Source organism: Fulmarus glacialis, unplaced genomic scaffold, assembly GCF_000690835.1.
Source record: "Fulmarus glacialis isolate BGI_N327 unplaced genomic scaffold, ASM69083v1 scaffold42450, whole genome shotgun sequence".
Lineage (NCBI taxonomy): Eukaryota > Metazoa > Chordata > Aves > Procellariiformes > Procellariidae > Fulmarus > Fulmarus glacialis.
The window spans coordinates 10,014-37,433 of NW_009189058.1; the positions used below are offsets into that span (position 1 = coordinate 10,014).

General features: G+C 36.2%; 1 protein-coding gene across 1 annotated transcript; it reads left to right on the plus strand.

Moving 5' to 3' along the window:
- On the plus strand, positions 1-26,654 carry SLC6A15 (solute carrier family 6 (neutral amino acid transporter), member 15). The gene is made up of 11 exons (XM_009580781.1): positions 1-483; positions 9,358-9,515; positions 9,973-10,099; positions 11,905-12,086; positions 13,662-13,772; positions 17,345-17,586; positions 17,691-17,883; positions 18,818-19,010; positions 21,810-21,969; positions 24,626-24,788; positions 26,241-26,654. Exons 1-11 carry the CDS (start codon positions 195-197, stop codon positions 26,610-26,612), a joined length of 2,190 nt encoding a protein of 729 aa, XP_009579076.1. The 5' UTR covers positions 1-194; the 3' UTR covers positions 26,613-26,654.
- The last annotated feature ends 766 nt before the right edge of the window (positions 26,655-27,420 follow it).

Sequence of the window (27,420 nt, forward strand, 5' to 3'; positions counted from 1 at the left end):
AGATACTTTCAGTAGAACAAACGTTCAGAAGCAGAAGTTGTTACTCTTGATTTCCTGGTATCAAGGGCTCATCAGGCACCATCTTCAGTCTGTTTCTTCAATATTTTTGACCAAGCAGAGGGAGAGCTTTCTTCAGCACTTGTCCATCTGTGTCAGCTGAACTTGACTTCCTTACTGTTTTTCTCATATTACAAATGCCTAAGAACAGCAAGGTAGTGAAAAGAGAACTAGATGATGAGGTCATTGAGTCAGTTAAGGACCTTCTCTCTAATGAAGACTCTTCAGATGATGCCTTTAAGAAGAGTGAACTTATGGTTGATGATCAAGAAGAAAAAGATGTGGATGTTGAAGAAGGCTCAGATGTAGAAGATGAAAGACCTGCTTGGAACAGCAAACTTCAATATATTCTGGCACAAGTTGGATTTTCTGTGGGATTGGGGAATGTGTGGCGATTCCCATATCTGTGTCAGAAAAATGGTGGAGGTAAGTCTTGTGATAGCTAGTCGTAGCTAAGTGATGAAGCTAACCTTTCGGATTTCAAGGTTAGCAGAGATACCCACAGTAAAACCTGCTCCAGCATGTCAGGTTTTTCTTTTAATTTCTGCCAGAGCCTATGAGGAAAAACCCATATTCTCTTTATTTGGAGAGACACATCTGTTAAAGTAAGCAGCAGATTCTTCTAAGGTTCCATTTCCTCATTTTAGGGGAGAAAGTCCTTGATATGACCTTAACTAGTGGTCAAACCAGTGGTTAAGCAAAACACATCTTTATGGAGGGGTTGCATTATTTAGGACCTAATTATTATTGTGCTAAAGTGTTCTTTATAGTACTTGGACAATAAATCAAGGCATTAAATCTGCACCCACTTTGAAGACCAAAGCAGTATTCAGTCTTTAGTATTTAGTGGTACTAAGCTTCACACCTTTACTTTTTAACTGCCTTTAGCTCCTAAGGCATTTCATCATAATTTACTTTCTGCAAGAACAACAAAATACTGTAGGAGTGAAAAGGATTTATTTACTGATAGTGAATTATTTAAATCATAACATTTACATTAAGGGAATAAAACTGTTTTGTGCTGTTATATTGTTAACTCTTTTCCTAAATAACAAGTTACCTTTCACTTAGAACAGCAACATCAAGCTGTTTATTTGTTAGCTGTCCATCTATGGTCTTGAATGTAGTATGAGGCTGGAGACCTTCCTTTATGAATGCAGGATTAGTGTTTTATCCCATGCTATACTGTACCCTACTATACTACATTCATGCACATCCTATTGTAGCTAATTACTTAGCTGAATTAAAAAAAAACTGTCACTTTTTGGCATACAAAAAATGAATCTTTACTACAGAATAGAAAATAAAGAACGACATTTTATTCATGCTGGATTTTAAAAGTTGAATGGTAAAACTGATGTAATTGAGGAGTACAGAAATGAGCCTAGAATATAATCAGAGTACAATTTTGTACTTTTATTTGTTTTCTCTCATTCAGTTCAAGCAGTAAAAATGGAGTTTACACTTTCAAATAGTCCATCTCCAGGATGAAGTCTAAATTCTTTTATATCTAGTTACAAGATTTTTTTTCACTCTCATTTAGCTTCCTTTTTTTTTCTCCTTTATTCTGGAGAGAAAATCATTAAATGGTTGATTTAATGGTTTCTGTGGAATCTGAAGTTTTCTTCATCTGTAACTGATACTGACTGAGAAAACACAATGAATGTAATTTCTCAAAAAACATAGCTTTTCAGTGGATGGCAATCTTACCTAGTCTACTAGACACAGTATAGAATTGATCACATGTCACTGTTAGTTTAAAACATTAATACATTTGTTAATGAACAATTTTTAAAACAAACTGATTTGTAGATAAAGATGTAGCTATTAAAATGTTTATATTCTGTATCATTTCATCCCAAGTATGGTGTCAAAATGTAGGATGATGCATTGCAGCGGTTCGTTTTGTATAATTGTGTCCCTTCTGAAAGTCTGTGTTTAGTACAGTTAGTTACTAATTTTGCAAGCCCATTGGATTGTCCTTGGAACCAACAGAAAATATCTGTTGGTATGTTTCTTAGGCTGGTGGATACATACTGTCGGGTACTTTTACTCTGCCAGTGAGTGTAAATTTAATTCAGATCAATTGTAAATGTATTAAAGTACTTAATAATTTCACATTTTAGAAAAAAAAACCCCAACCTTCAGGGATTATGGCACTTCATTAATCAAACTTGAAAAAGTAAATACGGAGTCATTTCAGGTTGAAATTAAATGTTTTCCCCTGTGCTGTGATTGGAAGAACTTGGATATATAACATAGTCTGTGGAGACATGCTTTCTGCACATGGCTGAGACAAGGATGTATTCGGCTTTTAACAGTAATTTTGCGCCATTTTAGTGAATTGCAACCTTCAGAACAACAGAGAAAAGCAAGTGATCATTAGAGCTAAAGCTTTATTGGTTTTCAAGTTAACCATAATGCAAGATGGAGAAGGTGACACAAAACATTGAAACATGTAAAGTACATCGGTGCCTGTATATGTGTGTGCAGATGGACAGATAATTCTCACAAGTGCGTAAAAGAATAGGGGAAGGGAGGGAGGGACAAGTTTAAACGCATGGGAAAAAAATCTACACACATTTTATATGAGGTTCCAGTTTTCTGCTACGCATACTATTTCATATATGTTTTATTCAAGGTAAAATTAGAGTGTTTTTATGCAATTCATTCTAAATATCAGTGTCAGAATTGTTCTGTAGTCTTTTGCTGAGAAAGTTCTACTATAAATACCCGTTGAAGTCTCTGAGTTTAAGGGAAACAGTCTTTCTGTGAATTTTCGTTAGAACTGTTTCAGTGGAGTATATGGCTAGGTCTCCACCTTTAGTCTTGTCCAAACATTTTTCATTTTCTTCCCTATGTTTGAGCAACATCTGGCACATACCATCAGGCGAGGGTATATTGAAAAATGGTAGACCGATAAAACTACTCCAAGTTTAAACCAAAAAGAAGTAAAAAACCATAGTTACTCATTAGTTTCCTTCACAGATTTCTTCCAACATTTGGTGTTCCAAAGCCATCAGTAAAAGAGAAGGCAAATCCTAACCATGTAGTAATCTTCAGTTTTGTCTTTTTTTTTTAAACTTCTGTGACATAAACAACAAAAGCAACAAAATAAACGCAGAAAAGACACAGAAATTTAGTCCAAATAGATGTATATTTTTAGAGGGTTTTGTGGAGAAAAAATTGGGTGTTTATCACCCTGTTTTCTAGGGAGATTGGGTTTGTTTATGGCTGTGGCCTGTGGTATGCCAACACTCCTGACTTGAGAGCTCTGTACTGCTTCAGTGAGCTATCTGTGGTACCATCTTTAAAGGTAACTTGTGTATCGCTGCACTGCACTGATACTTGGACGTCCGTAGGTATCTTTCCAATCTCTATTTCCAGGTCTGGTCCACCAAAACAACTGCCTTCACTTTCTTTCTTGTGATCCTTTAACAGTTTTTCCTGTTGCTTTAATTCATATGAGCTCATAAATATTTAGAGTAATATCTTGTGGGTTTTATGCTCATTTAAGTTACAGCTAGACTGGGTAGCTCTTTGCTGGCTTTCACGCTTGGCTGTTTCCCACAAAAAAGTTTGTCGTGAGAGAAGAGGCTAGTACGCAGCTGGGATGAACTTCGATCCACATTTGGGATGTAGCTGTAATGCATGAAGTACCAAGAGAAAGAAAAAGTCTGGGAAGAGACTGAGAGCACTCCAGGGTGCTCATTTTCTTGACTTGGGATGAGAGGGAGGGCTCAAAGGAGTTTTAGGCTCTGCAAATGAGGGGTTGAAGGTGTTCAGTAAGGCTTTGGGGAACTGACTGTAGATGTCTCTGCCTTCTTCACCTCTGTCCTGACCACAGGTCCCCATTGGCAGGCAATGTCCAGTCCCCATCTGGCACTTAAGGCAGCTCTTCCACTCTTCGCAGCCTAACAGATAAAAAAGCTGTTTCTTCCTTGATGCCTCACAAAGGTGATTTGCATTGGAGCTGGATATACTCTAACTTAGCTTTAAAGGTTTTTTTTACACTATACAGTTTATTACTCCTTTACTATATGAAGACAAATATGTGTGTTTTTTCAGATAGGCACAGTTCCTATATAACAATTTCATAACCTGTGTTAGCATGCGATAGGTTCAAAGCTGCCTCAGCTTCCTATGATTGATAGTGAGCCTTAAAAATAAACCACTCGGGTCTACCCAGTCTTGCCATGAGGCTAATAAATAGTGACAAACTAGACCTATATTTTCCTGCTGCTCACTACTGTTGTCATCTGGTGAATAGCTTGCACACCTTTCACTTTTTTCAAACAAAGGAAATATTTAAAGTTTATTCTGTTTGGTTGTCGTTTTCCCTTAGGATTAGCAGAAGTGAATCGGTACTTTCACATATTAGAAGTAACAAAAGCAAACTAAATTAGCTGTTCTGCTAGAATAAGTGATACTTGAGTGAGTTTTATTATGAAGACAAGTGAACATAGTTACTTAAGAGGCGCTTCTAGTGTTGCGGGTGTTATTGGGAGTCTACGAAGTACTGCACACCCAAAGATTTTCTGTTGAATTTTCATGAGCATTAACTTAATTTTCCTGATTTTTTTTTTTAAGGTCAGTCTTTTTAATGTCTCTGTGATATAAAAAGTCAAAAGAATTAGTAAACAATGATAAACAGATAACAGCTGTGAGCAGCATAGGGAAATCTGTAGCAGATTATCTTGCCATTATGTTTTGAAAAGACTGACATGGGTAGAGTCACATGATGAGTTTTTACAGTTAAGTAGTCTGGATTTTATACTGAAATACCAGCAGATTGAACAGACAAGTTCTGTGGTCTTATAAAAAGCAAAGCAGCTATTGCTGAGAAGTGCGGAGGAAATAGTATGTAAACTGTTAAAGACTCAGTAGTCATTAGAAGCTACCGTCTGATTGTCTAATACAAGCAGAATGGGAGCAAAGCAAGTATTCCCTTGTATTCCAAAACTGAGTATGGATTCCGTGACTTCATTGTTTAGCTTTTGATCAATAATGTATAATCAGTGCCTTGAATTCACTGATGACTTCAATATTATTTTGTGAGTTCTGATTTAAACTGTATTATCAGACTCGAAATTTAGTCGTACTTCAGTGTGCTGAAAACGTCTTATTTTTATTTTGCAAGTGTAATTCTTCATTAAAGCTTATTGGCTAAGGGGATTTTCATCCTTTAAGCACAGTTTTGTAAATAGGCACACCTGAACATATTTAAACTGTGAAAGACTAGTGACAGGAAGACTATCCTATCAGTAGGATAGACTACAAACCTAGAGATAAAACATAAAACCTTTTGTTAGAGTTTTCCAGTTTGTATTTTGCACTGGTAAATAATTTCACTTATAGGAGCTTAGTAGACTGTAAACCTATAGTGTTTTGTTGTCCACTGGTCATAACTTTGAAAATTTTAACATTCGCCATTGAAAATAAGTTGGTCTTCATCTGAATATCAGCTTCTCACTAGGTTTCTATTAGTAAAGTGTCCAGTAAGCTGTAAGAACCAGGATGTCTCCTCAAGACAGTGGTAAAGCTCACCTTCATTGAATAAGAGTTAGATCAGGCACTAGACATGTAATTAAAAACTAGCACAGAAGCAGTTGAAACAAATCTGGAAAGTGACTAGATTTTTCAGGTTACATCAAAAATGGTTAGGAGAAGAAAAGTTCTTCTGTAGTATCAAGATGGTAATAGTTATGTTGTCTTGCATTATTGCTTCCAAAACTATTTTCCAACACTTTAATCGTGTCATTTTATGTTATTTCCCCCCCTGAGCATTTATAAGAACTTAAATCAAAATCAAAGTTAATATTCCATTTCTATCAATAATGTTGCCAAATGTGGTACACATTGTAATACCAAGAGGCACAATTTACCAGTTATCTCATTATGGTGCTTGGTTAAATAAAAAAATTAAGAAATCAAAGCAGTGCTGTGCACGGTATTAACATTTACCAGTTTCTGAAATCTTTTGTATCTTTGTCGTTCATTCTAGTGAAGAAGGATGAGGTTGGTTTTTTTTAGATTTTTTTTTTTCCTTATGACGTTGAGATGAATTTTTTAATATGAAAGCCAGTCTTTAAGGCCAAAATATGCAAAAAAGTGACTTTACAGTAGAATAATTTTGGAAATGGAGAAAGGATCCTGAACCGCACAGAATGGTAATATTCAGAAGGCTGCTTAGCTGGCAGATCTGGCAGACAATATAACTAATTGTAGGATGCTGTTCAAGGCCAGCATGTATAGTTTATTGTTCTAATTCAAATAAAAATGATCCTTATGCAATATTGTAACTCCAAGGACCCATGCACTGGCAAATAAGAGGCACGCTGAGCTGTTTCCATAGCAATTCTGTTTCATGATGAAGTGAAGATGTCTTACAGTTCTTTGAAGTATGTCTAGCTTCAAGGGAAGGCTGAAATAAAATACTTGTCCAGAGATGCTGTGATTTCATGTTGACTATAGGGCACAGAAGCCCTTTGCAGCTGTGATACACAGTTGTATAATCCAGCTATGTCCAAAGTACATTGCACTGAAACTCATATGTGCACTATTTTCCATTATGTCCTTCTTTTGGGGAGGGCACAAGATCAGAAGGGAGCTCAGCAGGTTTGAGTGGTCAGAAGACCAGCGCTTCAGGTGCTCTGCACAAGCCCTGCAGCATAGAGATGAAGCCTGCTAGCTACCCATGCTGATTTACAGGGTTGTGTCATGTATAATGTAATGTGGATTTAACACCACATTTATTTAACTCATTTAGTTGAATCTGACTGATAAATCTTGCAACTTACATTGAATCTGCACCATAAAACACCCACGTCTGCCCAGTCTTTAAACATGTGCTTAACTTTGCAGCCTTGTGATAAAGGTTGTGGACTGGGACACTGAAGAGCTGGGTTCAGTTCCTGCTCTAGTAGAGTCATCCAGTGGCATACAGGGTAAGTCACTTAGGCCCCAATTTTTTTGAGCTGTTTAGGCTTGTCTCTGCTCAGCTATGCAACACCTGTCTAATTAAGACCTCAGGTATCATTTACAGTAGTGTTATACTATTTAAAAAACTATGTACTGTTGGCTTTCAATTAATTGTGTGACCAAATGTTTAAAGATAGTGATGCCAAAGCTTCTCATTTGCGGTATGAATTAACAGTATACTTCTGTCTCACAGAAATTTTGAGAGAATGTTGATGATAAATCAAGGGTATTTCATGGTATTATTTGTCTTACATATTCTTAAGACAGATAGTCCCCCTCATTTTTGTGGTTGTTACTCTGTTCCTCAGTTTTCCTCATGTTTATTTCCTTCTGTCTCTGATGTCTCTCTTTTCATAGTAGAAAGTCAGTCCTTTGCATTCTTTCCCTTATGTGCATCTACAAGATGAACCACAAGAGACAACAAAGTACTGACTGGGAATGTAGCTGCTACCTCAGTAGAAATAATACTGAAGTCTATACTGTGCTGAAATGGGTAGATAGACCATGATGTTTGTCTCTGTGAGGGAGTATTGTAACATCAAACCCAGTACATTGTTCAGAGCCTGGCATAGGTTTTGACCAAATGCTGCTCAAAAAATATCATTGTGTACTATATTATCATGTCATGAAAATGAAACACAAGGAGCTATTTCATTGCTAACAGTAGCCTGTAGACTGTGAGATAAATAAGATCAATATTCTTTGTCTGGTCCACCAGTAGTTTTTCTAAGATTTTCTTTCTTCTTTCTTTTTTCTTACTTTTCTTAGACTCAAGACTGTAATTACTCCATGCTTAGAATCTTTGTAAGATCTTTATAATGGAAGGTGATGTCCAATTTGTGCGTATTTCATGAAAATAGTAAGTGGACCTAAATAGGAGTGGATGGTACCAGAAAATCTGAGGCCTCCTGCACGGCTTAGGAAGGTTTAACTTTTCTGAAATAAACCTTATTCCATGAGATAAGCTACCTACTAAGGATATGCAAATGGCAGTGTATTTTGACAGATTCCTAAAAAAGCCCTAGAAAGTTGACGCTGGATGAAGAAACGTAAAGCAGGACTTAGCTGGAGTTGAGGATAAATCCCAAATTGGTTTCTGAACTTTGCTCAGCTTCCCTGTCATCACAGAGATTAATAGACTGATTAGACAACTTAATAGCTCTTAGTCTAAGCTTCTGAGGTCTTTAGATCTTTGCTTTGTAGCTTGCTCCAACATGCCGCAGTCTGCATCTCCCAAGTGCTTTTCTTTAGCCTTACGGTGGTTGCAATCGAAAGTCCTAAGCCCTTTTAATTAGGTGGCCAGCACAGATACTCTATATTGCAGCGTAAGAGCCATGCATTTGAAAATTAGGTGCCACGTTGGTAATTGCTGATGCCTAAACGTTTTTTTAGCTCTACTACTAAATACTCCTCAAGAGCAAGGAGGAAGTTAGGCTCTGAATTTGTCAGTGCACTTAGTGTATGGATGTATTTACTTGCAATTAGTTTGACTGAAGTAAATGGAGATACATCCTGAGGTTAGAATTGTATATGACCACTTCCTGGGAACAAGGCCTTGAAAAAAGAAATTGTTTTACATGTATATGTCTAAAGGTGAAGTAACAGTTGCATTTTCAAATATGTCTTCAACGAGAGTTTGTGAATACTGCAAGATCTGGATCTAAAATACTCCATTTCATTTCCACCTCATGTCTCTAATCTCTGTCTGGAGCCTGGTAGAAATGGGCTGATAACAGTTTTCTTGCTTAGCTGGATAGAATCATTATTATGTACATTGTGAAATCCCCTTTCTGAGCATCTGAGGTGCACATGGAGAAATCAACAGTATGGTCTTCTGAAACCGCTTAAGATTGGATGAAATTCAGAATGTTATATGCACAGTATTTTCTGTATTTCCTTTATAAATTCAGTCTTGCTGCTCTAGTGTGTGAGTGTCACCTTGCTGTGACAAGTCAAGGTGTGGAGTTTTTTAAGAAACGTTGATTCAGGTCCTGATTGCATCATTGTATTTCTAAAAAGTTTGATCAAGTGCCCAAAATTTCACACAAGCGAACAACTAGATTAGATAATAACTCATTTTCGGTCAGTTTTGCCTTAAAATGTTACAGTGCTTTAAAAATTGGAGGTCTCTGGGCTTTTTATATCTTACAAGATGTATGGCCAAGATTCAGGTAAAATTACTCTTTGCATGTGATCAAAAAAGCTTTGCAGTGAATGACACTAATTCAAACTTGAAGCTATTAGAAGGTTTCACATTTGTTGTGTAAAGTTCTGACTCCTCTCCCTCTCCCTCTGATTTATACTTTGTTCCTTTCATAGGTGCCTATCTTGTGCCATACTTAATCTTACTACTGATAATAGGGATTCCACTCTTTTTCTTGGAGCTTGCCGTGGGGCAGAGGATCCGCCGAGGGAGTATTGGTGTGTGGAATTATATCAGCCCTAAACTTGGAGGAATTGGATTTGCAAGCTGCGTAGTAAGTTTTTAACATTAATTGTGTGATTTCCTTTCAGTCTGTGTGATTTAGACTTTCTTTTTTGCTGCAGGAAAAGGCCGCTGATTTGTAGCTGGGCTAGTTTTGGAAGATACTAAATTAGTATGTTAAAAAACGTTGACATAGAAGTGTCTGTAAAACCAGTCAACTTGTATTTTGTGATTCTTTTGAAATAGGAACTAGGGAACAGAGTCGTCTTCTGGAGAAAAAAGCCTGTAAAAATATAGGTGTACACGATAAATACAGAGGAAAGTGAAAATTTAGAAAATGCCAGGACTTTAATGGGGCAAGCCATTCAGTTCTTATTCTGACTTATTTTAGTTAAAATTAGGTTCAGTGGCTGCTGTGCAGAAATATGCAGAAGTTCAGTAGGGATTTTTTTTTTTTCATTTACAAATGTAGTTAATAAATGTAACTTTTTAATCTTTTTTTTTTATAGGTATGTTTCTTTGTGGCCCTGTACTACAATGTCATTATTGGATGGAGTCTGTTTTACTTTTCCCAGTCTTTTCAGCATCCATTACCATGGGACCAGTGTCCTTTAGTTAAAAATACATCTCATACCTGTAAGTCTATATTAATGTTCTTAGAAATCATATAAAGTATATAAAACAAAAAGGAGAAAAAATGCAATTCAAAGAGGTATTTGTGGGAGAAAGTGTTATATGCAAAGCTGGTTTTGCATCTTAATAAGATGTCACATTACTTGGAAAAAATACAATAAAGAAACCTGATCTAAGATAAATATACTGTATTTGGAACATCACTGTCAACAGCATTTTAAAGAGTAATGAAATTAGGAGAGTGCTATTTAGTGTGTTGCAGAAAAAAAAAAAAAAAGATTTTTTTCTGATTTTGATAGTGCTTTTTATACTTATTTGGTGAAAAACAGCAGTGGAAGAAAGGTATTTCTACGTTTCAGTCAGTAGGATGCTGCCTGGTGACAAAGCAAAAAGTGTTGCATTACTAACAAAGCAGAAAATGGAAAACTGTAAAGAACAATGAAATGCATGTGATAAAAGCATTGTTTGCTTTGTAAACCAATAGAAACTAGATAATTGGTCATTGATTTGTTGCTATAATGAGATGGATCCTTGCCCTTGAAATATGAAATACTTCTTTTCATTTCTTTTTATTTGAGATCTTAAATTTTCTTTAATTACCTTTTGTGGTTTTTTACCCCTTTAATAAATAACATAACCAGGGACATTGGAAAAGTTGTACAATGTTTTTATGGTGTCTTTGCCAGAGTTGCTTGCTTCAGTTGTTTAAAATGATCAGTAATTGTGAATGTTGGCACACAGTCAAATTGGCTGTATTCCACAAGCTATTGTCCATTAATCGAGCCAGAGTGTTTGTCTGTTTACATACTCACATCCTCCCTAAATATTAAGATACAGTGTGTCAGCCTAACTTCAGCAGAGGTTATCCGAACTAAGCTTAAACACAGAAAACTATTATATTTGATAACATCCTATCATTTTTGACAGTTTATTTCAGTGAATATCTGACACTTGTGTTAGGTTTCTTAAAATTAGTGTATTTTTCACTTCTTTTCATTAATTAACCTTCACTCAGGACCTAGCTTAGAGATTGATTGTCAGATATAACTAATTTATAAAAGTTAAGTACACGTTTTCTTTGAAGAATTCTTTCTATTTATATGTGTTATATGTCTAGATACACACAATTTCTTAAACTGTTCGGTAATGTGAGTAAAGCAGAATTACAGTATAATCAAAAAACCGCTTCTGCAATACACATAGCAACTTTCATTTAACATGGCTGTGTAGGAGCCATTTTTTCCTTTTCTCATCACTTTGGTATCATTATGTTATTTTATCATTTGTAATAGTAATTAAGCCTGTTGATTTGAGTGTCACATCAAAGCAGACACAATTGAGGGTTTGTTTTCCATATATTTTCAAAATTAATAGAATTCAGTGTTCCATTTCAGAGAGATACTTTTCATAGTATGTAAGTCGTATGACATGTATCATATGTATCATATGTATCCTATGTAGGTAATCTAATCTTAAGTGTGATAAATGAAATGTATGTCTTCATCTAGGCCTGCCTACTATTTAGTACTTAAGTGAAAATTAAATTTTGCCTGGGATTCGGATTGACCATATGCAGAGGAATACATTATCCCAAAAGGTTATTTTACGAAGATTTTTCCAGAACCTTTCACCGATAGCAGTCACTTTTTCTTTTAGCGAATGTCTTAAGACTCTTTGTGAGTTTAGTTTCTCAGTAAATGATGACAGCACAATTGCAAATATTGGGAATTGGTAGAACATTGTTATGAAATGCTGCGGAAATACTTCTGTCCTGAACCCATTCTTTACTTGCTAACATCTCTTGACAGTTGTGGAGCCAGAGTGTGAAAAAAGTTCTGCAACCACTTATTACTGGTACAGAGAAGCGCTGAATATTTCCAGCTCTCTGTCAGAGAGCGGGGGTTTAAATTGGAAGATGACTATCTGCTTGCTGGCTGCCTGGGTCATGGTATGCCTAGCCATGATCAAAGGCATTCAGTCTTCAGGCAAAGTGAGTATACTGTTTACCTAAAGGACAGTGTTTTACTTTGAAACATTTCACGACGTTTTTGTTCACCACACCCTCTCAAGAAATCTGTAGGAGCAGGTTAGAAGCTGTGACTCACCCCAGTATTTGTATAATCTCAAGTAGAGGAATGTTAGTAGTTAAGCATTAAAATTGTAGTAATTTAGTGGGAACTGTAGTAATTTAGTGGGAACTGTAGTAATTTAGTGGGAATGGAGATCTGAAGAAGCATAATTTCTGTTCTCATCAACGTAACTGTTCCAAGTAACTGTACCTCAGCTTTGTTGAATTGTTAATGCAGCATAAGTCTGCGTCTTTCTCAATGTCTAAGGAATTAGGTTTCCATGTATGCTCACAGTATGATTGCAGGGCACTCAGGTCCTTAAAATTCCTTGGCATTTTGCTTTTTATTGTTACTGTCATTGGTATCCATGCTTCTGTCATTAACACAGTTGCTTTTCAGGATTCTGGATTGTTTCTTTTGACTAATGACTAACCATCCTTTGTATCTGACTCCATCTCCTTGTCTTCTTTCCTTTCGACGCAGCCAGCTGTTTACTAGCTCTGTTGATCTCAGTGGGACTTTCAGATGAAAAATAATCTGTTCTAATAGCAAAATTCTTTGCGATTAAGAAGTTTGGCACTGAGGTGGAAATTTCTGTGACCTCTTTAGTGTATTTCAGTTAAAGAAACAACTAGCAAGTTCAGCGAGAGAATCGCTTTACTAAACTTTAAAGCACAGAATAGAGTTGTTTTCATTCATGATGGAGAATGAAAGATTGTATTTGATTAGTAATTTTTTATTTACTCTTTGTATTAGATAAATGAGTCAATCAGCGTGTCAGAAAGGTATTCTGTTATACAAGCGTTCAAGTGATACAGAAACCCAAAAATGTTGGGCTTCATAAATGCAGTAGCAAAACCACGTTGCTTCAGCGTGGAGAGCTGCGCAGCATTGCGCTTCAGGATTCCGACAGCTCTATGGCATTTTGTTTGTCCGGTAGTCAGTGCAATATTGCTTTCTAGTTTTTATGACTCAAACCTTAAATCGTTTCTGTAGATCAGAGAATATCTCCAGCTTTTCTTCTGTTTTGGCAGTAAGAATTACTTAGTGGTTTGAATCCACTGGTTATATACTTTCCACTGACTCTATCTTCTCTCCTTCTGAAGACAGAATGAGTTTCTGTTCATGCTGCATATCTTTACCACACTACGTACTTGAATCAAAGTGCGTTTGTAAAGTGAAGCATTTCTAAAACAGTCTACTTCTGTCCTTCTCATCGTCATCTCATTGCATTCATACTGAATTTCCCTGGAAGCTCAGCAGTTTGTTATCAGTTAGTCAACACAATGGCAACAGTATTGTTTTAATACAGTGCAGAATTTATTTTACAGTCATGTGATTTTGCTTTCTTCTGCAGAGACAAGGGGAATGGGAAGTGTTCTGCATATTTCTTAGAGCGTATGTTTATCAATTCAGTCATATACTGAGTAACAAATTAAGCTATTGAAAATAAAGTCCGTGGATGTCATGTTAAATTTCTTTTTAATGTTTTTCAGATCATGTATTTTAGTTCCCTTTTTCCTTATGTGGTACTTCTATGCTTTCTGATCAGAGGACTGCTCCTTAATGGGTCAGTGGATGGAATTCGTCACATGTTCACACCTAAGGTATGTGCTTAATTTCTGTTTGCAGTGTATTAAAGTTTCAGTGGCAATTTGACCATTTATGAATGCTCTCATCTAAGCTTATTGTCTTCGTAGAACGTTTGACCATTTTCCTGTTTGGTTAAATTGCAAAATTGTTCTTGACCTCAGAGGCACAATATCAAGCCCTAAGGTCCAAAGGCTGTAAGTGTTCCAAGGGTCTGAGTAGTTACCTCCCTTAGGTGACAAGTTCACAGAGTCAGATGCCTTTACAGAGCTAAGCAACTGAAAGTGTTATTTCCAGGATTTAGGATGCTTAGAAAGCTCCAAATGCTGAAAAGAGAAATCAATCTTAAATCTTGCCATTCTCTAGAATTGAAATGCCTAGTTCTGGGATGTCACAGTGAAATGCCTTACCTGGAATGCTGTCATGGATTTACATTATTAACTTGTCCCTTTTGAAAGGCGACAAATTTGTCCCTTTTTAGAAATAAATTAGTGCTGTTTGCATAGTAGCCCAAAAGTACAGGAGACCTGTCTTTAATGCTCTGCTTATCTTGTAGAAGTAGTGCAAGTACTCACCACTCAGCTTTCCTTACCATGTTCTGTAAGGTTGTCATGCCACGATAGCAGCAGGTCTAAGCAAACATTTTTTACTGTCAACATTTTTACTGGGAATGTGTCGTACAGAACTTCAGAATTTATGACTATGAAGGTGAGAAGGGATGTTACAAACCATTGTTTAGCCTGAAGATCTGAATTCTACCCACACCCATCTCAAATGCTTGTAACTGTATATATACTACAGAACAGCATGTTTGAGTAGTCAGAGCCATACTTGCTCCAGCATGCATAATGCTGGGCTTCATGTTGTGTTATTGTATTATGAAATGGACTTTCCAGCAAATGCATTTTATAATACAGTTGAGCAGAACAGGACTGATGTTTCAAAAATGAAAGCTAAGTAAGATGATCATTAAAATCAATGCACATAGTGGCTAATGCCGGATGACAGGGGTGTTGTCAGTTGTTTTGATTCCAGGTATTTTCTCCAGTCTGTGGAGAACTGTCATGCTATAAAAATGACCTTTGTTAGCTATCACATTGTTATTTCTTGCATTGTGATATGCAGTCGTGCTCCGCTTCGCTCGCTGTCACTGCTTTAGAGTTGTGGTTCTTCAGGAACTTGCAGGCTGCTCAGGCAAATTTGGGAAATCTGAGGAACAGAGAAATGCAATGCTTAGTGGCGAAGAGGAAGTCTATAGCAGAGGTGGAATACAGACCTCCTGAAGTTACAATTTGGTTTCTCAACCACAGCATTAATCCCTTCTTTAACTAGAGAAGTTCCACTAGATATCGAGGGAAAGTAAACACTGAAACTCCCCTTGAATACCAACGCCTCTTCACTCTTCGCTATTTCTTCTTTTGTGAATTAGACCTAAAATAAGTTGCAGCTGATGTTTACTTTATAGTTACGTTGTAACTTAATCATACCATTGTTTCAAGTGTTCAGACAAACAATCTTGAAAGAAAAATTGTTTTTAATTTCTTCTACTGGTTTCCAGTTCTGTGTCTCAAAATTTAAGTTGTGGCTTAAGTTTGAGGTTAAGAGACCTATATGTCACATACAGTATATGTGAATATAAACCTTCAAAAGTGTTTTCATTATAATCTCTGATTGAGCACTAATTTGGGCTATAGGTTTGTATGAAACTACCTAAAGGAATTCAGACTTGCCCACCTGTTGTTATTTCCATTCGCTCCGTTGTGCTAACAGTTCTTTTGGGCAGGCAGACTGTAAAAAGAACTGCTAAACTGATCTAGGTTGAAAATAATCCAGGTAGATAAACATGAGGGGGGAGGGTGAAACATCTTTTCAGCCTCTATTAGTTCAGCAAACGACCACATTTTGACAACAGACGAACACACTCCCACAGAAGAGCTGTGTCAGCACAGCAGAGGACTGGCACACATTGGTGCAGGTGTGAGAGCACAGGGCTAATGAAGAAGGGGAGAATTTCTTTCTTTGATGTGGGTGATGAACAAAGCAGGAATTCGAAATAATAACCTTACTGAAAAACCTAAAGAAAGGTATACGAAAAGCCCACTGAAGGCAGCTACTACAGTGAAGCTGTAGGACTGTATGAAGCCCCCCAAAATTTCACAGAAAATATCTTACAATAGCAAATCAATTACGAGTTTATTCTGAAATGCTAGGCAATGTGTATCTGAGAACGCACTTTGATGATACCAAACGGTATATTGCCGAAAGCGAGAAGTGTTTTGAAACTTGAAACCAGTTACAGATTTGGCAAAATTAAGTTTATTCCTCGAGCTCCCTCTAGTGGAAAAGCTCTAGCATGACTGTGTGGTACAGGCAGATTGAACTATGTGCAATAGCTACTTGTGCATTGTAATTACAACAAAAACTATAAGTCAGGAATAAGTTTATTGTCATAAACACCTTTTTTTTCAAATATGTTGTATTTTAGCTATATGTAAAAGAATAAAGAAGGTATCTATTACCTATCTGTAATAAATATTATACCTTTATGGGAAACTGCAAAATTTTTCAAAATGTTATCATAACAACAGCAAACTTTTTTTTTTCCCCTCAGAGTAAGACAATCAGTCTTCTGATGCTGGCATCTATGCTGATGCTTTTTAGTTTTACTGTTTTCGATAAGCCTAGGGTTTAAAAAAAAGGCAGCAAAAAAATGCAACACATTCACAGAAGTAAGGTCTTTCACTGTTAAATGAATGGAGGCCCTGAATCGACTTGAGAAAATCTAGTGTTTAAATTTTACATGTACTTCTTTTTTATGATTCAGTATCTAGAAGGATCTGAGATAGATGATGACTCATAACTTTAACAAAGATATTTCTTGAAGTATTGTCATCTGAAAGAGCAATACAGTTCTATTTTTTGATAAAGGCTTAGTTGTCCCTCAAATACATGACCCATTTAGCTTGGGGTAAGTTCGAGGCATCTAGCTTAAGGGACATTTGACTCTTGGACTATACAGATTGTGGTGGCCGGCGTTTATTTCATGTATTGCATTTTGCTTTACATATTTGCATGTAATAGAATTCCATATAAGCATGTGTATCTCATGGTCACTTTTTTTTTTTTTAAATGTAACAACAAAACAACTTTCAACATACTTACTGGATTTATAAGAGGGTTGATCATCCCAAAATAAGTCTTAATTCTAACAACTGATAATACATGTACTGTAAAAAAAAGACAATAAATACTGTAAAAGAAAAAAAAGACGGATGTTCTCTCTGATTTCACAGTATAACTAGCTGCTAGTTCAATAATCATATAGCTCCAGTAGCATCTCATTGTTTGGAACATACTCTGTTTCTCTTTAAGGATTATATCATGTAAAATCAATAGAAATTCTGGCCGATAAGTTTGCTCAACTTTAGGTGTCACATTCAGCTTTCATTGTATCATAATGAAATTACAGTTGTAGTGGAGTATTAGCATTTTGTGATGTAGGTTGTCTTCCTGTTTTTTTTTCTGTTGTCTTTTCATATAATAGAAATGCATTTTATAGCTGACATATATTATATCTAATTTCAAACAGCTTGAAATAATGCTGGAGCCCAAGGTCTGGAGAGAAGCTGCTACTCAGGTGTTCTTTGCCTTAGGGCTTGGATTTGGTGGAGTCATTGCCTTTTCAAGCTACAACAAGAGAGACAACAACTGCCATTTTGATGCTGTACTGGTGTCCTTCATCAATTTTTTCACTTCTGTGCTGGCAACTTTGGTGGTGTTTGCAGTTCTGGGTTTCAAAGCCAATATCATAAATGAAAAATGTGTTATCCAGTATGAATATCCATTTATTTTTTTAATTATTTTTATGGTATATTTCATTTATGAATTAACACAGATCATTGAGTTTGAATTCTCTGTTTTATTGTGTTTTACAGAAATTCAGAGAAGATTTTAAAACTTTTGAAAATAGGCAATCTAAGCCAGGATATGATCCCACATCATATCAATTTCTCAAGCATTACAGCAGAAGATTACAATTTAGTTTATGACATTATTCAGAAAGTTAAAGAAGAAGAGTTTGATTCTCTTGGTCTGAAATCTTGTCAAATAGAAGATGAACTTAACAAGGTGAGAGTAATAAGTAAGTCTTAAATACAGAGATTATGAACGGATGAGTATTTGTAAGCCTGAAATAAACTGTGAAGTATACTTACATGGAGTATCGGTACAGTGTACCTATGAGCGTGCACCTCTAGAGATCCGAATGAAAACATGGTTCTGTGCAGGATCGCATTCCAGCTCACCTGAGGACTTTTGGGTCCGATGTCTTAATATAGTCTTCACTGATTTACAATATATTCTGGTCATTATATCGCTCTCCTCAGGAGATTTTAAAGTTCTGTTTTTTAGAAGAGTTGAGCGTGAGAATTTTTCCAAAGACTAAACAGAGGTGTACCTATTCATCTCAAACTGATGTCTTCTAATGTTAAGATACAATTATTAAATATAAACGCTACTTGCTTAATGAATATCATCCTGTTTTGAAATCCTTACAGTATGCCAGATCTGTAAAAGAAGAGATTTTTTTTTAGCTTTTTCAGAGGGAATTCCCGTTTTAAACACTGACCTCTATGTAGTTGCACCAGTATCTGAAGCTAAAATGTCAGATCAGTGACTTAGATATTAAAAGCTTCTATACTACTCCTGCCATTTAAATTTGAAACAAATGGGTATAGAAATGAAGTCCTTTGTATACTTACTGGAGAGAACAGAGTGTATTTTGTAGCAGTCCTGTATAATAGCTCTCATGCAAAATTATTAATGAAAGAGAGGAAGAAGTGTGTTATTAATGTCAGTAACTTAGAGCTTCTCAGCCAAATCCCGTATTTCAGTAAAGAGTACTAAGTTTGCAGGTTTGGAAGAATCACATATTGGATAGCAGCTTCCCACTCCAACTTCAGGATTTAATCAATGACATTGCATGAACATGAAGTCAGACTGTCACACTAGAAAAAAAATACCGTCCATGAATAGTAACATGTGGATTTTTTCTCACTGACAGGCGGTTCAAGGAACTGGTTTAGCTTTTATTGCCTTTACAGAAGCAATGACCCACTTCCCTGCTTCTCCCTTTTGGTCAGTCATGTTCTTCCTCATGTTGGTAAATTTGGGACTTGGAAGTATGTTTGGAACCATTGAAGGCATCATCACACCCATTGTTGATACCTTCAAAGTCAGGAAGGAAATTCTTACTGGTAAGTTGACAAACTTTCTTCTCGCATTAGAGCAGTAAGCTGAAATATTTTTTTGAGAGTATGAAGTATCGTTTTCTGACATAGAAGTTTTCAGTGCTGACGTTTTACAGAGCAGTAAATCATTGTATTCCAGACTGTACTTCCATGCACAGGCACATTAATATCTGCAAGTAAAGCCTTATCCTGAATGCTACAACAGCAGGAAGATCCTAGAACTTAAGTTTTAATGGAGGATTTCTGTTAAAAGTTTCTGTATGGTCAGTCCTTCTGAGCTCTTCCAGAATAGTTTCCATTCCAGCCTGTGTCACAGATCAGGGAAACAAAGCAAAAGGAAAGAATGAAAATACATTGCAAATTACTACAAATTATTCCTAAGTAGGCCAATGGAATCGTAATTTACAATGAAATGCTTATGATGTTAAAAATCAGTACAGTTAGTCTCTAGAGGAACATACTTTTCCCTGTTGAATGTGGAAAAGGTCTTAGGGAAGATGTCTGTTTTTTGTTTGGGTTTTTTTTTTTTAATGCCTAAAGTTATGTGAGGTGTAGCCTGTTCTGTTCATGTATCTCTGACTCTCTTGTAGCAATTCCTCTTTTTGAGCTAGAACATGAGCATAAAATGTGAAAGTTAGATTTCTGAAAATCTTCAGGACAGCTGCAAGGGATGCAAATTCAGATTTCATATAAATACCTGTGACAGGAGGGATAGAAAATAAAAAATATAATAAGCTGCTTTAACATTATCTAACTCTATGAAGGAAATAATAATATATTTTTTAAGAGTTAACCCCTGATGCAGCACAGCACTGCTCTTTCCTGACTGCTGAGTACTTAGATAATAAGTAATATTTAACAGAAGACATGTATTTTTTTACTTTGCTAGATCTAAGAATAAAATTCTTCATAAAGATTAATCAATTGGTTTTTCAGAAGTCCTAACCTATTGAGCACTTAGGGTTTGGTTTTGGGGTTTTTTTTTGTTTGTTTGTTTGTTTTGTTGTTGTTTTTTTTTTTTTTTTTTAAATTAGCGGGTAAGTTCTTACTGAATAACCAGTGTGACATTCAGAAATTAGCTGTATTCCCTAAGTATATATGCAAATACCATGATATATAGTGATTACTCTGGAGTAATGGAGCATTTTACAGTAATTCCTTGTTATTGCATTTGACAAAAAAAACCTATTGAGATAAAGGAATATTCAAGAACTGCCTTTCTCTGGTAATTTTTTTGAATGTTATGCATGTATGATTTTTGCTTAACTCAGTTGTATTCAAAGGATAACAACTTATAATCAATTTGTAAAATTGAAATGCCTGGGTTATACTTCATGCAGTATCAGTGGGATTTAAGAAGGATTATGCCTGCACTAGTGTTTGTGCTTAGAAACCACAAATCTTCAATTTTTGCAGAAGTGTGAACAGATTTGCAACTTTTTGCACCATGGTTCCAGTTCAGTCCCTGTTGAGTTCAGGGAAACCAACTCATATGCTTAAACTTATTTTGTGTTTAGTTATTTCCAAATTGGAGTCTGCATGTGTACGTGCTGAGTTATGATGAGTATACCTACCAGAGCCTTAGTTTACAACTAAAGATGCATATTTTTGGGGTGTAATGGTAAGACACGATGGAAGAACATAAGAATAACAAGGATTTCTAAATTCACATACATCGTTCTGATGGTCTAAGTATTTTCTCAGGGTCAGTAATAAAACTCGGTGTGATTAATGAGACTCAGTTTGGGGAGATTTTATCTGTGTTCTTCTGGTTTTGTCACCTTGCATTAGGAGTTCACATCGATTTGTAATGATCTCTTTAATTCTAAATTTCTATTCTCTAAAGTCATTGTAGCAAGTTACTACAAGGTTGAAAAAAGTGATTGGTCTTATACCACAGTATTTAAAAAAGTGTCATTGTCTTCCTTTCACTACTTTAATCAATAACAATTGATTATCTGGGATTTATACAATGGGTATATTCTGTAATGATATTTTATACTTTGGCTGAGATCATTTCACCTAATTTTAGACTGCTTAGGTGTATCCTAAGTTCTCAGGGAGGGAAAAAAGGGCACTTCAAGTGGGACAATCAGTCTTACTGGTGCTCAACATACAATTGATTTCACAATTTATTGAAATTTGACTTATTTTATGGCTACTTAAATATTCAATCCTATTCTCGATGAATTTAGTAGGAAAAAAATTATATTGAGTTTCATTATACAGGATCAAGCAGTCAAGAAACATATTTCCAGTTGTCCCTAAACAAAAGAAGGGGCAGAAATTTTGTGGCTTAGTGCACAAATACATGTAGACAGATTCTAATGGAAGTTCATGCTGTGAATGATCTAGGGGAAGCCTATTCAGCCTTTTTATTTTTTAGAATTGTAGTCTGAAACTTTGGTTCTTTTTACTTCTAAATTCCAAAAAAGTGATCTAGTGACCAAGTAACATCATGTATGATGTTTAGCTTACCAGTTCTGTTTATTTTAGCCTTGCATTCACATTAAGTTAAATGTTTAATGAGAAATAGTCACGTGATTAATCTCCACTGCTTAATCAGGACTGCTGTAATGTGGCAATTCCAGTCATTCTAATTTCATAATTTTTCTGTTATGTTGGGAATAGGTAGGATTCCTAATATTCTTAAAATCGAGATGACCCCAAAAAGGAAAATATTATCAACTTTGATTATATGAAATAATGTGTTTTATATCTTTGCTGTTTCGAACTCTCTTTATTCCCTCTTTGTCTGTGGAACTTTGTTATACTTACAGTTCACGTTTCTGTCCTTTATTCCAGTCATCTGCTGCTTGGTAGCATTTTTTATTGGCCTGATTTTTGTGCAGCGCTCTGGAAATTATTTTGTGACGATGTTTGATGACTACTCAGCTACTCTGCCCCTGCTTATTGTGGTCATTCTGGAGAATATTGCAGTCACCCGAATTTATGGAATAGACAAGTAAGTGAAGGAAATGTATCTCCCTGTCCATATCAACAGTATTCATTACAATAATTATTACTATTTTAATTATATTGCACGAAGCATTTGCGATGTACACATAAATACAAGTAAGTAGAAAGTGGGTCAATCTGGAGTGAATCTAGTCTGGTTTTAAGAACAGGTTTGGAGCAAACTGCATCAGGAATTGATGCAGTGAAATCCAAAGAGCAATTGCAACAGATCCAAAGAGAGGAGAATGCAGTAAAAGAGGCAAAATTAGAGAGTTAGAAAGGAGGCTGGATATGCAAGTGTGAGGAATTTATATAGAAATAAGACAGCAAGAGAAAGATTTAAAGAAGTAATAACCGTGGTCTAAGCAGCAGATGAGGATGAGTATTCTGACCAGATTGGCAGTATTCCAGGCAGCCTGAGAAAGGAACAAAGCAAAGTCTAATGGCAGTAACAATAAAAAAGTTTCAGTTTATGAACTAGATTTATTTTGGGATGTTGTAGCAATTAATTGTTCTTTGCATTAGTTGTGAGTGAGGAAATAGAGGAAATGATAGCAAAGAATAGGGTCAAAACTTACTTGGAGGCAGCACAGTTGACAGTGAAGTTAAGTGACCTTCTATCAGTGATGGCTGAAGAGAAAAGACCATCAAGTCCCTCTAATTTTTTTATGTCTTATGACCGAAATCACCAGAATGTGTTTACCAAGCAAGATCAATGTGTGCCACACTTAAGGAATAGAAGAGTTTGTATCAAAAATAACTCATGCCATCTACAGATAAAACAAAGTGTGCTATACTAGCATGTTGAAGTAATTTAAACATCTGTGATTCCTTTGCATGTACAAAGGGTGACATAGAATGAGTGGGTTTTCATTTGAATTTTCACTTGTTCGATCTGAGTAATCAGCCAGTCTCGCGCCATAATGAAATAAAACTATAATAAGAAAACTTAATTTTATGGTTTCCAGACATTGTTTCTGGTCTACGCAAGTAGTGCCTGGTCTACTTACTCATTAAGGGAGAATTCCCACTTGGGCCACATGTATAATCCTGTAATTGATCACATAGACATGAAAACACCATGTAGATGTTTTTACACATGCAAACAAAAGACGAAATAGATGATCTGAGTATCAGGTTGGTAATGTCCAGTCAGGTAGAGTTCTACTGTGAAGGGAGGTAGACATGCCAAAGGTCAGCAACTTAACCTGTGAGGAAGCTGGTGTTTAGGAATAGCTAAAATATGGTAATACTTTGCTCCTGAATCAGAGTGCAGTTGATTCATGTTTTCAGAAGGGCTTCTGACAGGATATAGTGAAAAGTTAACAGCTGAATTTCTCATTCATATTGGCCACATGCACCTCCCTCTGGAGTATTCTTCTGATGTATGTTTCTCCAGAATATCCTTCTTCAGAAACGTAGCATTCTTGTTTGCCAAAATTGCCAGAATCAACAACTTCAGGTTGTCATTGGCTGTGATAGCACCAAGGGATCCTCCTCGTAAATGAAGATCCATATATATGTCTTATTAGACACATTGTCTTTGATCAGGTAGAAAAAAAACCAAAACATTGCATCCAAAGGGATTACAGCCAAAGGACAGAAAAAAAACGACACGTGAATCCCTGTAGCCAAGAAAGAAAATCTGCTATGCTGGAACCAGTGCTAAAGGAGCTTGGTAGCTTTTAAAAGAGGATAAGTAGGGTGGAGATGATGAAAGACTTTGAAATGAAGATAATAGATTTATATTTAACTGGATGAAGAACTGGAGATCCCAGAAAAGAAAAGGCTATCTATAGAGGGCACAATCCATTTGTAAATTCAGCTTCTTTGTAACGATGTGTTTCATGGCAGTGTAAACAAAAGATAGAATACGGCAAACTATGCAGTTCAAAAAAATTTTTGAGAGTTTATATAACAGTAGTTTTGCATGTGTAACTGCTTTGAAAACATAATTATTGCTATAAGAGCTTTTTTGAGATGCACATTTCAAAAGGGAGTGGGACCACAAGGGAGTTAAAACAGAATCAGTGCTTGTGCACACTCCGAAAGAATTAATCTAAAAATATTCTCTTTTCCTACTGGCTCTGGAACCATGTACTCCTCCGTCAAGAGTACAAAAATAGGAGTTTTGTTCATATCATAACTTGCAATTTTGAGGCATAAGGAGGCAGATTTAAAACTTCACAAAGTTTTATTTCAGCAACTTATGATGCAAACCATAGCTTATGCATAAAGTTATTTTCTACACTGCAGCACACATGTGGGTTCAAAATTAATTTTGCAGAATCTGTAAGATGTGCTGGTTGTATATGTCCTCAGAAGTAATGACACATGCCTTAGTAAACAACCCAGTAGACAATGTAAGAAGATGATGTAAAAAATAATCTCACAAAAGAAAGGTGAGTTTAAATATCTTTCCAGCACGGTCCAGCAAGCAGTTTACTAAGTCACTTCACTGTATAGCGATTCCTTCTGTTCATCTGTTCTGAACTAGTAATACAAGCTCTGTTTTTTAGCCCATCAAGTAATCTAAACTGCAGCCATTCCTGTACATGCATTTTTTCACTGTGTCTGTTCCCTCAAATTAGGTGCTGTGTATCAATTACAGTACTTGAAATCTCGGTGTACGCACTAACAATAACCTTTTATTCCCTTCACAGATTTATGGAGGATCTGAAGGATATGCTTGGGTTTTCTCCAAGCCAGTATTACTACTACATGTGGAAGTATGTTTCACCTTTAGTATTGTTATGTTTGCTGGTAGCTAGCGTTGTCCAAATGGGATTAAGTCCTCCTGGCTACAATGCTTGGATTGAAGATACGGTATGTATATAACAGATGCCATCACCATCATAATGATCATATGTGAAGTATTTCAGAAGTACATGAAAAGGAAAAATTTGCAATTAGAAATTCAAAATCAGTATAAATGATGACATGGGTTGTGTTTATCTCAAGTAGCATTAATGTAAGACCAACCATTTTTTAATTTTAGAGTAGTTCTGCTTTAAAATATAACTGCTTGACACAAACCTTCATGCTTTTTGTGACTTTTAGTTTGTTGATGTATGTTGAAGAAATTCTTAAGGGTGGGAGAGGTTGTTCACTTCCATTAAATCTTACTTTATTGCAGAAAATAATTGGGTCATAACACTGAAAAAATCATTTCAGATGTCACATCATTTTTTTACGTGGAATTAAATATTGCGATTTAGCTATGTCATAAATTTTCCCCTTTGGGAACACATATCACATTGTAAGTAACAGCTGCATTAAATCCTGTCTCTGATAAGAATGTTTGATTTGTAAAAAACTTGTCTGGGTGAACTGCAGAGTCAGTGCTGCGTGTTTCTCCAAAAAGAGATTCAGTCAAGGTAACTCTGAAGAGTTCTGCTAGTTTGTAGGCTCATCAGCCCTCAGCTGTTTCTACAGGCTTGTCATGCAAAATATAGGGAGCATAAAATGTCGGAGAAATGAATCTCAGGGACCCTTCTGAATGGACATTGTCAAAATTAGACGGGGGGGGAAATCGCAGCAAAGACAGTTAAAGTGTAAATACAAGAGGTTGGCTTTACTGTAGGTAGATCAGACAACCACTACTACTTTCTCAGGATTCTCAGAAAAACTCTCTTGTTATGTTTGATTCTTGCCCTCAAAAATTAGAAAGAGAAATACCTTAGAATACCAAACATACTGTTCTTTTCTGTGTATAAAATTAAATGTTAATTGAGCTACTACGCAAACAGTCTGTTGGCCAGTGATTCGTGGACGCAGTAGAGGTGTGGGGTGCAGTCACTGCCCCAGTAAATGTGTTACAGTTTGCGTGAAGTTTATACCAAGTGGAACAATTACACAGGGTGATCTGAGACAGTCCGTGTCTAGACCAGCTATTAGCCTACAGAACAAGGACTTATTTTCCAGGCACAGTTACAGACTCCACTGCACGCTTGTCTGTTCTGAACATCCTTTAAAGGATCAGGGAACAACTACAGACAAATACAGAAGAAGGCCTAATGTGAAAATCTTGATTTGGGCTCTACTAGAGTGCTCTGAGCATCTCAGAAACTGTGGGACAGTGTTTTGGTCCTACTCACTGGCAGAAAGATACATTTCCATGACTGTTCAAATTTTAGATCTGTGGTGGTGCCCGCATTGTGGGTGCAATTTGACAAAAAGATGAGTATGTGTTTGAAAACTACATGCCTTGGTGAGGACTGCAGATGTGCTCTTTTTTAAGTAAATATGTATTAATAGTTCTTCTCTTGGGTTGCACAGGCTACGGAAGAGTTCCACAGCTATCCAACATGGGGAATGATTGTCTGTATATCGCTGATGGTATTGGCCATACTGCCGGTCCCAATAGTGTTCATGGTGCGCCGTTGCAACCTTATCGATGACAGCTCTGGTAGTTTGGCATCTGTATCCTACAAAAGAGGCCGGATAATAAAGGAACCTGTTAATCTGGAGGGAGATAATACAAGTCTGATTCATGGGAAGAGTCCAAGTGAAGTGCCATCTCCAAATTTTGGCAAAAACATATATCGAAAACAGACTGGATCACCAACTCTGGATACTGCTCCAAATGGACGTTATGGTATTGGGTACCTGATGGCAGATATGCCTGATATGCCAGAGTCTGATTTGTAACTGCAGAAAAAAAATGCTGTTTGTTTCTTCTCTCTCACTGATCATGACTCTCCTACGAGAAGTGGTCAGCTTTATTTACTAGGGTGCAATCTCAGGTGCTCCGTAGCGACAGTCTTTAAAATGTCATGACTGTACGTACAGGTTGAGAAAACTCCCTTTGGATTAATTCTTCGGGTTTTCACTTGCACTGAAGGGAACACATTCAAAACCAATGGCAGCCTACATCTGCTAGCATAGCCAAGAATTTGATTTTTAAAATCAATTTCTAAATGTAAAGCTTTCTATCTCTGAAGCCCAGGTATCACTCAAATGATAAAATATTTCTGAGGTAGGATCACTGAAAATCCTTTTTTTCTGCTTTCAGGTTAACTCCCCAGTATTAAAAGTGAGCTCAGAAGTAGTTCACCAAACCCATGTTTGTGCAAACACTTGTATATACCTTATGTAGATATGCTGTACTTATTTTGTTAGCACTGATAATTACTTAGGCTATTAGCTGGGTAAAAAAACAAACCTGCAAACTATTTTCTTATGTAATAGCTGTATAGAGCAATAGTATTAGAAAATCAAGGAGTAGACTTACAGGAAGGTGAGGAAAGATTCCCTGTTCACTGGGGACTGCATAAACTGTGGCTGTATATTTTGTGTAAAATATTTGCTTTTTCAGTGTGAAAACAATGTAAGAGTGAGTCACTCCAAGAATCTTAAGGATTGTGCAGATTCTGCATTTTTTTCTATGCTGTGTGCCTAAAAAAGACCTTCTTGATATTTATTGTGGTTACAAGATTACATATATATTATATTTATA

Excerpts from the sequence above, each read along its gene's own strand:
- SLC6A15 (XM_009580781.1), top strand. The coding sequence starts at position 195 with ATGCCTAAGAACAGCAAGGTAGTGAAAAGAGAACTAGATGATGAGGTC. Across the intron at positions 9,516-9,972 it reads TTGGATTTGCAAGCTGCGTA|GTATGTTTCTTTGTGGCCCT; the intron begins GTAAGTTTTTAA and ends TTTTTTTTATAG. Across the intron at positions 12,087-13,661 it reads GCATTCAGTCTTCAGGCAAA|ATCATGTATTTTAGTTCCCT; the intron begins GTGAGTATACTG and ends AATGTTTTTCAG.